General features: G+C 44.0%; 1 protein-coding gene across 2 annotated transcripts in view; it reads right to left on the reverse strand.

Moving 5' to 3' along the window:
• Positions 1-2,221: 2,221 nt before the first annotated feature.
• The window catches only part of LOC137658874 (gem-associated protein 8-like), a 52,630-nt gene continuing 41,535 nt past the window's right edge, over positions 2,222-13,316 (reverse strand). For both annotated transcript variants that reach the window (XM_068393999.1, XM_068393998.1), the window contains exon 4: positions 2,222-2,469. In XM_068393999.1, the coding sequence (XP_068250100.1) occupies positions 2,302-2,469 (168 nt within the window). In that variant the 3' untranslated portion in view covers positions 2,222-2,301. The remainder of the gene's footprint in view (positions 2,470-13,316) is intronic.

Below are 13,316 nucleotides of genomic sequence, written 5' to 3' on the forward strand. Positions count from 1 at the left end.
TTTTGCAACGAGCAGTGTCCTTTTGGAACTGTTTTCAGCCACTCGAGATCGCGGACCCTTCCTAGACAGGCAAACAAGCCTGCAACTGGGCGAGACCCTCATCCAGCTTGAGGCAGCACCACTTTCAGAACAGACTGGGTCAAGGGTGCAACAGACACAGGAGAGGATAGCGAGCCCAGTGCCTGTGCTGGGGATGGCGATATCACTAGACAGAACAAGAGGACAGTGAACTTTCTTTGGTCTGGGTACTGCCTCCTACTATTCATCAACCACCAACAATTTCATCGTCCTATCACCAGGGATAGGCAAAGGTCTTAGCCATTCAGGCCATGCTGTAGAAGGACGCTCTCCGATCACAGCTACCAAGGCTTAATTCTGTCAACTTTCTTTTAGAGGAGGCTTCTGGAGACCAGTCATAAACCTTTTGACCTTGAATGAGTTTATGCAAACTAAGATTGTGACTCCAAGCACAGTCAGGTAGGTGATCAAGCCATTAGACTTCATGATGACAATCGACCTAAATTATTATTATTATTACTTGCTAAGCTTCAACCCTAGGCCAGACTATTCAGTGTAACTAGAGAGAAGGATCCAATATTGTACTGTCTGGTGCCCTAGCCAACCTCCTTCCAGAAGCCAATGGGACACAACTCCCGAGTGCTTTGCTTTGGTCTCTACAGCTCCAGAACTTTTCACCAGAGTTTTTTCTATGCTTTCTGCATGAGTGCACGCCAACGGTATTCGTCTTCAGCGTTCCCCTAGACAATTGACTGATCTTGACAGACAGTACTTCCTTCCTTCTCCACTGAGACAAGCTTCCGTTCTGTCGAGATCTGAGGATCATGGTGAATCAAGAGAGGTCAATCCTTATTCCCAAACAAAGACTACTCTATCCAGGTATGGACATCAACACAGCTGTAGGTAAAGACTTCCCATCTCAGGACATTGGTACATTTTTGAGAGGTGGCTCTTCTTTTCCTTCAATAGCCCTATCTGGCAACATCTCATTGGCAGAAGTTGCCTGGACACCAGATATTCCAAACAATCTTCTCTACCCGAGGTCTGTTCAACGAGAGATGAAGAGAACGGTCTAAGGTAGCGACTCCTCTATCATTAGTTCTGATAGGGGAGGATTCCAGACTCAATCTGCTATGGTGGATAAATGAGACAACCCATTTAAAGAGCTCACCCTTGCTAGCATCGAGACAATGGACCGACCAGGAATGTCAATGCTATATCAATGTATTGCAACGTAGAGTTGCTCTCCTCACGCTCTAGCACTTTTCCAATCACTGACAGCCCACTTTATTCCAGGGAAAAAGAACATCCTGGCGGACAAACTGAGCAGTTGGATGCAGATTGTTGGGTCACAATGGTCTTTGCATCCTCTGATAGCAAAGTATATCCTGATTTTCTGTAGTTTACTGAAAGACTATTTGCACCCTAAATAGCTTCCAATATACTGCTCACTGGTGCCAGACCCAGAAGCAATGTTAGACAACACATTCCAGCACCACTGGAATGACCTCGATGTCGATGCTTTTCTGCTGTTCTGCCTGAAGATTGTCTGGAACAGAATCTGGTCTATTCTGAACTTTAATATAACTAGTAGCCCGGAAATAGCCCCAAGTAGAATGGTACCCAAACCCTCTAACAAGTCCAATTGATTCCAAGGGAATTGCCTCCCCTCCCTTACCTGTTAGCTAACCACACATCCAGATCTGCCACAGCTTGGTGAAATCACTTTGGCTTCACATGAGGAGGTTATCTAGTATCTTTGAGAACCCTGACTCTACTTAACTTATAAAGGTCCGAGTTATTGGTAGAACGTAATGAGTACCGAGCCAGTTGGAATAAGGATTTCGTCCCACCTACGTAAAGGGCATGGATTTGTATGTTTGCCGGAACAAATGACAAATTTGAAGATGGCTTATATATTTCATAATTATACTAACCTGAGTCCTTTACTCATACATTCCTTCCATAACCTAGACTCTAAATAGGCCCTGGCTGCAATAAAAGTGAGAGATCAGTGCACAAGAAGGGCTTGTTTCCCCACTCCCTGGCCACTTGTTTACATCTTGTTATACAGCAAAGTTTAACTGTTGTCTTCTCTAGCTTCAATTATATTGTATTCTATGTAAAGGACTCATGTTTGTATAGTTAGAAAAATTACAACTCCTCAAATATGTTATTTTAGGGAATCATTGAAATTCAAAACTGTAAATAAATAAATGGATATTTAGTAGTTTGGTACATAATACACAAGGTAAAACTGTAAGAAGAATCATACTTCAAAGACTATTGAAACATTACATGAATTGGTATATTTGGCCAATATTGTGGTCGATGAAGAGTGGAGATTCTATCAAAAGATAGCTGGATAGCAGTTTCCATGGCATGAATTCTAGGCGAGGCAAGACCGTATAACTGTTTCATCTCTCTGTTTCGAGTAACATCAGGGTGCTCCTGTAAAGTTAAGAAACCATATAAATATAACTAGAGAAAAATACTATTATAAAATGTTGAAAATAAAAGAAAAGGTTCAAATATATACTAGCATAGCATTTAAAAAAAAAAAAAAAACAGGCATTTGTGGTGGGTACATAAAAGGGACAAATTGAAACTAAACATAGTACCACTGCTCGTATTTATGTAGTCATCTATAACTTCTTTCGAGGAATAAATTTGTTGAGGCATACAGCATCTGAACCAATTCATCATATGCTTCCATGGATTTGGAATTTGAACTATTATGGACCAGCTTAAGGGCTGAAAGGCTATTCAGCAGAAGATCCAACTTGGTGGAAATCAAGCAATTGTACCAAGTATGAAAGGGTGGTCAAAAAGATGAAAGAAAATCAATATACAGCAGAAAAGCTGAAGACCCTTTGCTAAATAAAACCTTGTGCCATGTTCCCTGACAAACCTGTTTTGGACTTTAAAGATCTATTTCTTTATAGATATGTTACTGCCAGAAATTTGAATATATGTGGCATTGTAACGAACAAGTTATTGTGCATAAATTGCACTATTATAATGTTTACCAGTCAGATGCAAGTACCGGTGCTTGATTGCTTATTATTCCTCTTAACTCGCTGACACTAATGAAGAAAATCATGACCAAGAACATAGTACATTTTTGAGAAACAAGGGAACACATGCAAACCCCTTCCTTGACCTCCTCGCAAGATATGGAAAAAGTTTTATAGGGTGCCTCGCAAAAGGAGTTCCACTGGACTAGTTACATGCCATAACTCCCTCATATGAAGTGGCCATTGCGCCCTTCAACTGGTGCCATGAGTTGGCATTGCTTATCTCTGGCACTGCCGTTCAATTAGTTCGTTCTGCATATTGCCCAAGATTTTTCATAATTCTGATCATCCTTTACATTTATATCTTCCTGAACAGTTCCATCCTCTTTGTACAACTAGGCATGTAGTTAATTCAAATAATCATGCCTTCACCATGAGACTTAATACTACATAATATTCTATAAGTTTTATTCCAGCTGTGACCAAGTGGTGGAATGATCTTTCTTATCGGGTAGTTAAATCAGTAAAAGTTCATATTTGCAGCAAATTTTTTAATGTTGAACAGGCTGACATGAGTCTTTATATAGTTTATATATGAAGTCTGTTTGGATGTTATTGTTTTTTAAATATTTTAATTGTTTATTATTTCTCATATCGTTTATTTATTTCCTTTCCTCACTAGGCTATCTTTCCCTGTTGGAGCCCTTGGGCTTATAGCATCTTGGTCTTCCAACTAGGGTTGTAGCTTAGCTAGCAATAATAATAAGGAACATGGCAAGAGTGGGAAGCCTAACCTTGGGTAGTGAATATTCTTCAGGAGGGATACTTCCCTTCAACAAAGGACATTTGGCCTCCCTTCACTTGCACTCCAATTCATTTTGACTCTGCCATGCCAGCAGAGATAACTACGATGATAGAGAAAATGCATTAGATGATGTCAGTGACACAGCATCATCTACAATCTTCATCAGACTTACATTATTATTATTATTATTATTATTACTATCCAAGCTACAACCCTAGTTGGAAAAGCAAGATGCTATAAGCCCAGGGGCTCCAACAGGGAAAAATAGCTCAGTGAGGAAAGGAAATAAGGAAATAAATAAATGAAGAGAACACATTAACAATAAATCATTCTAAAATAAGAAACAACGTCAAAACAGACATGTCATATAATAAACTATCAACAACATCAAAAACAAATATGTCATAAATAAACTATAAAAAGACTATGTCTGCCTGGTCAACAAAAAAGCATTTGCTCCAACTTTGAACTTTTGAAGTTCTACTGATTCAACCACCCGATTAGGAAGATCATTCCACAACTTGGTCACAGCTGGAATAAAACTTCTAGAGTACTGCGTAGTATTGAGCCTCGTGATGGAGAAGGCCTGGCTATTAGAATTAACTGCCTGCCTAGTATTACGAACAGGATAGAATTGTCCAGGGAGATCTGAATGTAAAGGATGGTCAGAGTTGTGAAAAATCTTATGCAACATACATAATGAACTAATTGAACGAAGGTGCCAGAGATTAATATCTAGATCAGGAATAAGAAATTTAATAGACCGTAAGTTTCTGTCCAACAAATTAAGATGAGAATCAGCAGCTGAAGACCAGACAGGAGAACAATACTCAAAACAAGGTAGAATGAAAGAATTAAAACACTTCTTCAGAATAGATTGATCGCCGAAAATCTTGAAAGACTTTCTCAATAAGCCTATTTTTTGTGAAATTGAAGAAGACACAGACCTTATATGTTTCTCAAAAGTAAATTTACTGTCGAGAATCACACCTAAAATTTTGAAAGAGTCATACATATTTAAAGAAACATTATCAATACTGAGATCCGGATGTTGAGGAACCACCGTCCTTGACCTACTTACAATCATACTTTGAGTTTTGTTAGGATTCAACTTCATACCCCATAATTTGCACCATGCACTAATTCTAGCTAAATCTCTATTAAGGGATTCACCAACCCTAGATCTACATTCAGGGGATGGAATTGATGCAAAGAGAGTAGCATCATCTGCATATGCAACAAGCTTGTTTTCTAGGCCAAACCACATGTCATGTGTATATAGTATGAAAAGTAATGGGCCAAGAACACTACCCTGTGGAACACCAGATATCACATTCCTATAATCACTATGGTGCCCATCAACAACAACTCTTTGAGATCTATTACTTAAAAAATCAATAATAATGCTAAGAAACGACCCACCCACTCCCAACTGTTTCAGTTTGAAAACAAGGGCCTCATGATTAACACGGTCAAAGGCAGCACTAAAATCAAGGCCAATCATACGAACTTCCCGACCACTATCAAGGGATTTCTGTACAGCATTGGAGATTGTAAGAAGGGCATCACATGCTCCAAGGCCTTTACGAAAACCAAATTGCAAACTAGGGAGTAGATGATTACCTTCAGCAAACCTATTAAGACGTTTTGCCAGAAGACGTTCAAAAACTTTAGATAATATGGGAGTTATGGAAATTGGGCGGTAATCAGTGGGACTTGAGCTACCACAAACACATTTACATAGAGGAGTAACATTACCAATTCTCCAACTAGTGCTAAAAGCTCCTCTTCTTGCTAACTTGCGCAAAATAACAGATAACTTTGGAGCTAAGAAATCTGCTGTCTTTATAAAAAACAAAGGAAAAATACCATTTGGGTCTACACCTCCATAAGCATCAAGGTCCATCAACAGAGATTTAATCTCATGAGATCGAAAAGCTAAACTAGTTAGTTTAGCCTCAGGAAAACAGGAATGAGGAAGTTCAACAGTTTCAAGTTGAGCAATTGTTCCTTAGTGTACAAGACCAAGCTACTTGGCAACAGCAAGTTCTCATTGGATACCTTATGTCCCTAGATTAGCTTATTCCACACAGATTGCTTTGGTTACATTGTTAAGCTGCCATGGATTCTCCCTCCCTTCAAGTCACACTGATTCAAGTAGTGCGAGACAATCTTACTTGGTGGCTGGATAACAGGACTCACAATTTCAAAATAATTAAGTTTTGTCATTATTTTGGAAATATCCTTAGGATAAACTCAAGTGTGACAATGTGCGAGTCCTGAATGGGGATAATTCTGACTTTCTGTATATCCCCCTTAAGAAAAGCAAGAATGGTTGACTTGCTAAGAAAATATACGAGAAAACATGATATCTGTTCCACTATCAAAATACTGAAGTTTGATCTGCAATGATACAAATTTAGTCATTGGTAAGAGTGTGCCCAAGACCAGTGTCTCTGGAGGCAAGGGATCTAAGAGAATCAAACCAACCATTCTTTTACATATACTGCAAAATTGTTCACATAATTCATAATTGGATGTGCAAGTTGATTTAAAAGGAATTAGTGTTTTACCAGCCACTGAGGGGGGGGGGGGGGGGGGGGAGCCTCAGCTTGGTGCCAGTCACAAGCCCAGGTAAATGGGAAGGGTTGGCGGCAGGAAAGGCATCCGGCCATGAAAAATTAGCCAAAACCAATATGGCCAGTGGAGATTGTGAGATTAGAATTAATGCTAGGGCATTCCCCGTGGGTGATGCGTTGGGACCTCGCCTGATCACTCCGAAAAATCGGCAAGGGCTACCCAGTCATGGGCAGGCTGGGTTAAAGTGGCAAGCTCAGAGGATAATATCTGAGGAGAGGATGAGAGTAACTACTCTGAATGTGGGGACAATGACTGGAAATGGGCGAGAGCTGGTTGACCTCATGGAGAGAAGGAAGATTGGAGAGCTGTGTATGCAGGAGACCAGGTGGAAGGGAAATAAGGCAAGAGAACTAGGCAAAGGTTGTAAATTTTACAGTGGAGCAAATATGGAAGGGAGAAATGGTGTAGGAAAATTATTATCAAAAGATTTGAAGGAACTTTGATTGGAGTGAATAGGAAAAATTAATGTATCGAGGATGACCTTCGATCAAAAGGATTAACTGGTGATGAAGTGTGGGACAGAGGTAGATGGAGAATGTTGGCCAGAACCGGTGATGAAGTGTGGGACAGAGGTAGATGGAGAACGCTGGCCAGAAACATCGACCCCACATAGAAGTGGGAAGATGCAGACAAAGAAGAAGAAGAAGAATGTTTTACCAGTAAATCAATAAAGTTCAAACAAGCTCCTTTGGTACATTTAGGCTTGATAAAACTCTAGTGAATTACAAGTAATGCTAAGAAGTTTTCAGTTGCATCCATCATTACTTGGAAAACGGTACTCAAATCCAGAGAAAATGAAAATTTTGTTTGAAATTTGTATTTTTCTTAACTATACAAACCTGTATTTATTTATAGGGGATATTACTTTCGGCGAAGCTGAAAGACGAGCCATTAGATTTTTAGCGAGAGTTAACCATCCTGCTGTTGGTTAACGGGGGAGGGGGGGTTGTATATATGTGTGTGTGTTAGTAGCTACTCCGCTCACTCACACATCTGGGTCGAGAACCCACTTTGCTTGGAGGTTGGTCTTCAAGGGGGACTGGTGCTGGTGGGCCAATCTGTATAAATAACTACAAGTTTGTATCATTAGGAAAAAAAAGAAAATTAAATAGCTTTCAGAAGACCTGCTTCTGAAATGAATCTATAAATGCCGCTAGCATTTTACGACACATCATGTCCAATAATCTTAGCAAGGATAAACCTGCCATCCTCACCTCGTCTCAAACAGATATCTATTTCTATCCGTGCTACAAGTGGGGGCATTCAGTCAACAAATGCCTCACTGTCAAGGGTATCAAATATTCGTCCCAATATGGTTGGTGTTGGTCAGTTAGCAGAAACTCGTGTGTCATTCGAGTGTGACCAATGTGGAGACGACAGAGTTGTGTCTCACTTTCAGGGCGTAACGTTATACTTCCAAGGGGATATAACATTCGTTATTTCTATCACCTTATTTTCAACTAAACTATCCTGATGCTGTTGCCAATTATACAATAATACCTGCACTGCAGAGTAGTTTCGTTTGAATGCTAGGGACATTATAACACTCCTGACATCATGCTCTGAGTCGACGTGTCCGAGGAAGACCGGAATTCACTGCAAGGTCAATGACCTTGCGAATTCAAGCAGAGGAGTTCTTCGTGATCTTACTCTTGACCTTCCCTGCGTTGACGAAGAGTGCTGGCACATGGGGGTGAGCTGCAGATGTACTTTTGAGGTAGTACCTTAAACTCTTTACTGGGCATAGTAACAGTTAATCTGGGTCATCAGTTACAGAATGGAGACTATCCGGAACAAATCGAATCTACGATCCGCTAACCCCTTGATTTTGAGTCTTTTGCAATAAACTCGGAGATGAAGCTGAGGCTTACCTCTCCTCATCAATGTCATAAGAGAGATCATAAAGTTCACTAACTCTTTTGGCCGAAGCCAAAACAATTAGGAATACCATCTTTCGAGAGAGGTGACGATCTATTGCCTGGCTTATTGGTTTGTATGGGGGGATCCTTCAAAGACTCAAGGACCCGAACCACGTTACACGTAGGAGGTCTCTTTTCCGACTGGGGGAAAGGTGAGACTCAAAGCTGAGCAGTAACCTTTTACTGCCAAAACCGAGAGACGCATTTCATCCTTTAGGTGCACAAGGAACACCGCTATTGCTGGGATAGTGTCATCGAGTGGAGATCCCTCCTGGCCAGAGCCTCTAACGAGTGGTCGAGAGGCAGTGCTGTCCGGAGGGAGTTGTTGGAGCCGCCAATCTGAGAGAATGCCTTCTGACGAGCAATCGTCAGACCCTTAGACCAGGGCAAGGCTTCTAGGTGCCGTAGACATGGTCCAAGACCATCTCTTTGCCCTCTTGAACAGCCCCTGCTGGGTCAGATAACCCATTGATGGTCCTATGCAGGCCAAGATCTGCCAGAAGGCGTCCTCCGACTTCTGCTCTGCCTCTGATAGCTTCAAACTAGCAGCTCTAAGATGATGGTCATTATCACTATCATCAAAGTTATCCACCTAAAAGACAGTATCTCAGGGTGAATCGAGGTCGTCTCTTGCACGACGGGTGTAGCTTACTGACACCCCTGCAAGGTTTGGAGATGGTCGTTTAGGACCTTCCGGGGAAGGTCTTGATACCCTTGTCGAAGAATTGGTTAGTCTTGGCGTCATTAAACTCCTTCCGAGGGGGGGGAAGGAATTCCTCCAAGAGTGAAGGTCCTTGACGATAATCCGTTCATGTATTTCCTGCTGATGGAGAGATGTTCTCTCATACGGGTTTGGAGACTGGTCACTGTTTGGGTGGAACCACCTCGATAGGTGAGGGTCAGAAAGCGCTCACCAAAGACTCTTCTTTAGGAGGGAGAGACTCTTGACTTGAGAGACAAGAGTGAGAGCCTACTCGTGGAGGAGTGGGGACGACAATGTTGAGACACCACTTCGAAGTGCGTACCGGTGTCACCTTGTTCTGGGAAGAGTCCAGCTGTTCAGCTACTCCTCGTTTCCTCTTCAGGGAAGAGATGGAAGGTACCAGGGGCTTTTGGAGGGACCGTGGATTTACGCCTATGGTCAGCTGGAGGAGAGGATGACTTTTCAAGCGGAATCCTAGGAGTATTGGGTGGTTGAAGAGGTGGAACACCTCCCACAAAAGCCTGGAGGACTGCTCTAACCGGGGAGTTGAATCATGGTTCTTTGACCAATACAGCACTGGCTGAAAGGTCCCCTGAGAGGATTGAAGCTAAGGGTTTCTGAAAACGTGGGACATTCCTACCGGATCTATTGAAGACTGGACAGACCAATGCAGCGCTGACTTGAAGGTCCCCTGAGAGGATTGAAGCTAAGGGTTTCTGAAAATGAGAGACATTCCTACCAGATCAACTGAAGACTGCACAGAAGAAGAAGCGGACAGCTGTGGGTTTGAAGGTTCCATCTTACAGGGAAACGCAACAGGGTGCAGTGGCTTGCCTATTTGGCGATCTCCTTGGTTCCCTAAAGGTAGGTTCTTCCCGAAAAGGAGATCGTAGGGGGTTGTCCTTCCGGAGAGATGTTCATGGCGAGCGGTGACGTGGGTAGATCTGTGGGACACAGACTTACGCTCTACAGACGAATGGCAATCTGACTCTGATGGTCGGCGCTTGCGGGCTGGAGAACGAGAGGAAGAACCTCTACGAGGTGCTGGTGACCAGCGGGTCAGTGAGTGCCGATGCCCGACAAGCGACGAGAAGCATGAGAATGAGAAGGCCTAGAAGACTGTCTCCGATCCAAAGGAGATGGCTTGAAGTCTGGCGAAAGACGATATTCTGGTGAACGACGGCTGGTTGGCGAACGTCTAAGAACTGGCGAATGGCGAGTCATAAGAGAACTAGGCGAGGCTGGAGAGCGGCGAGCAGCTGGTGATTGTTGTATAGCTGGCAAACCCCGAGAGGCTGGTGAACAGAGATCAACAGGAGAATGCCGGGTAACAACCTAACGCTTAGCAGGAGGAGATCGGCAAGTTGTTAGGGAACGACAAGCTGTCGGAGAATGAAGAACAGCTGGCGATAGACGGGAGGTTGCTGATCGGTGAGAAGCCAAGGAACAATGGACAGCTGGCAGTTGACAAAGCACAGGTGAGTGATGAGAAGCTAGAGGACTGCAAACAATCGGCGAACCACGAGCTGTGGGAGCTCGATGATCAGTCTTAGAATCTGGAGATTTTATGGCAGCTGGTGAACCATGAACACCTGTCAGGTGGAGAGAGGTCGGAGAGTGACGGTGGACAGGCGAACGCTGCAAGTTGGTGAACGTCGAATCCGATAAGGCAGGCGAGGGTCGGGAGCAAGAAGGCTGTCAGCGAGACTGTCGAGATTCATCATGAAGACTATCTCTATGAGAGAGCTGCGCCCAAGGTGTGGGCAAGGATCGTCCGATGGGCAAAGGAATAAAAAATAAGTCTCTTTGCCGGAGATGAAGGAGAGCGTCTAAAGTGATGAGGAGGATCATGCACTCTGCAAGCTCAATGAAGACGGTGAAGATCTTCCGAAGGGAAGGGCTGCTAAGCACGAAGATTTGTGGAAGACCTACGGATTGGGGTCTCTCACTCTAGGACGAGAGAGATGCCCATCTGCAGGAGAGACCTGCCTCAGACTTTGCTCCGCCCCCAAAAGTACAAGTCGGCATAGCAAGGGGGAAGCGCAGTCTTTGGCAACGGCGACAGTGGCGGTGGAAGAGGCAAGGCGGGAATCGTCAGCTGACGACACCTCAGGATTACGTACTCCCACACTTAGCAACGATAAGGGATCCACCTCCGAGGAAGTCAGTGTCCGCTTCCTCCTTGCACCGAGCTGAAGGAGCTCGAAAAGCACCTTCTTCGATGGGAGGGAGCCGGTCAAACCACGTAACGGCCACGCTTGAAACACATCAGAAAGGGAATAAGTCTCACTTGGGGGGGGAGGGGGCGGGGCTTCGCTAGGGGAAGCAGCACTGTCCCTCGAGAACCGAGGTTGACCTAGAGTTAAATGGGCTACGTTCCTATTCGACAGTTCCTTGAGGGAAACCGGCCGAACAGGAACTTTGGGGGAAGGTTGGGGGGGGTGGAAGAAGCAGCCTTGGTTTTCTTCGACTTCGAGGAAGACCTTGTAGGCGGAGAATCCCTTAGGGACTTCTTACGGTGTCACCCAAACTTCTCCCACTGGGAGGCAGATCACTCCCGGCATTCAGGGTAGGTTTTGTCCTGGTCACAATGCCGCCACGGCATGCAGGACACAACAGATGCGGGTCCGTATCAACTGACTACATGAAAGTCCCGCAAAAACGGCTTGCAGGTTCTGGCCAGGTCCTCACGTAGGTGGCCAAGAAGAGAGCACACACACTGGAAAGAAAAAGCAGTAGTTAGTAAATGGCTAGTCAACAATTGGTGAGGAGGAAAAGCGGTAACGTCCGTTCTCCACCGGAGCCAAAAGCAAAGTGGGTTCTTAACCCAGGTGTATGAGTGAGCAGGGTAGCTACTACTCCACCCACCCCACTAACTAGCAATTGGGTGGTTAACCCTCCCTAAAAATCCAATGGCTTGTCTTTCAGCTTCACTTAAAATAATATCCCCTACAATAACATTGGTTTGTATTTAGTGACAGAACAATTATAATTTACAAGAAGGCAAAACCTCTAAAGGAAAGACCTTCCATTTTCCTAGTAACTGACAAAAGAACCATACTGTTCTAAAGGTGCAATAATATATGACAAATGCAAGTGCAAAATAATTGAACATGATGCAATTCCCACCAGTGGAGTTTTATTTTTAATATAATTTACAATATTTCCTTTCCTCAATGGACTATTTTTTCCAGTTGGAGTCCTTGGGCTTAAACCCTCTGCTTTTCCAACTAGGGTTGTAGCTTAGCTAGTAAAAATAATAATACAAGGAGAGAGACTGCAAATAGTAGCCAGTTTAGGAACAGACAAGCGCATGCCAACAAAAGTGTGTGCAAACAGTAAGGCAAAAGCAAACAGGTGAGTGAGGGCAAACAGTTGAGAGATCAAGATCCAAGGGTGTACAGGTGAGCCCTCATAACATATAACTACGTGCTTACTGGAGACGGCAATCATGTACAGGTGAGTGCGTACCCGAACAAATTAGTGTAGTAACGTCCAGACGAGTACACATACGAACAGTAGAGGTGCAGGCAGGCATTCACAATGTCTCTCATAGTGTCCTGAAGATCTCTCGTTCTATGATGACGTGAGGGTACGCCTTCTTGTAGATGGAGGTTGATCCCCTGGGGTAACTGGAGGTACCATTGTCATGCCTCTGTGAAGGGGGGTGGGAAGGATGAAGGCACCTCCCCTTCGCCTTCTGAAAGTGGGCAGTACCAGGAGATTCCATCAAAGAAGAAGAGGTCGAAGGAATCAGGCTGCGAGGAGGTGGTCAGAGGTGTTTCCTTCCCTTACTAAAAGACATTGAGGATGTGTTAGTTGGTGGCAATGGCGCAACCTAAGGTGAGGGCTGTTGATCAACTGCACCTTCAGGAGTCCAGGGCTGGATGGAGGGGGTCACGTCAGTGGTTTCCTCTGCAGTAGTGGAAGAAGATGTAACAGTAGAAGACGACTTTGTTGCGAGGGATTCCAAAAGCTACTCTGCCGACAGGATACCTTCAAGACCCTAGGGAGGCCACAGTGTCCTTAAGCCATTTTCCCTTGCAGCTTCGTTGTCTGAAAATACATTGTAGGGCTCACCCCGAGGAGAAGGATAGGAACAATCTGCTTCTCTGGAGGAAAGCAGGCATGGCTGCTTCAGTCAGAGCTTGCCCTAAGGGTAGGCTGGATTAGTCATCCTTCTTTACAATCCCACCGGCGAAGCGGGATCGAGA

This window comes from Palaemon carinicauda, chromosome 19 (assembly GCF_036898095.1).
Source record: "Palaemon carinicauda isolate YSFRI2023 chromosome 19, ASM3689809v2, whole genome shotgun sequence".
NCBI lineage: Eukaryota > Metazoa > Arthropoda > Malacostraca > Decapoda > Palaemonidae > Palaemon > Palaemon carinicauda.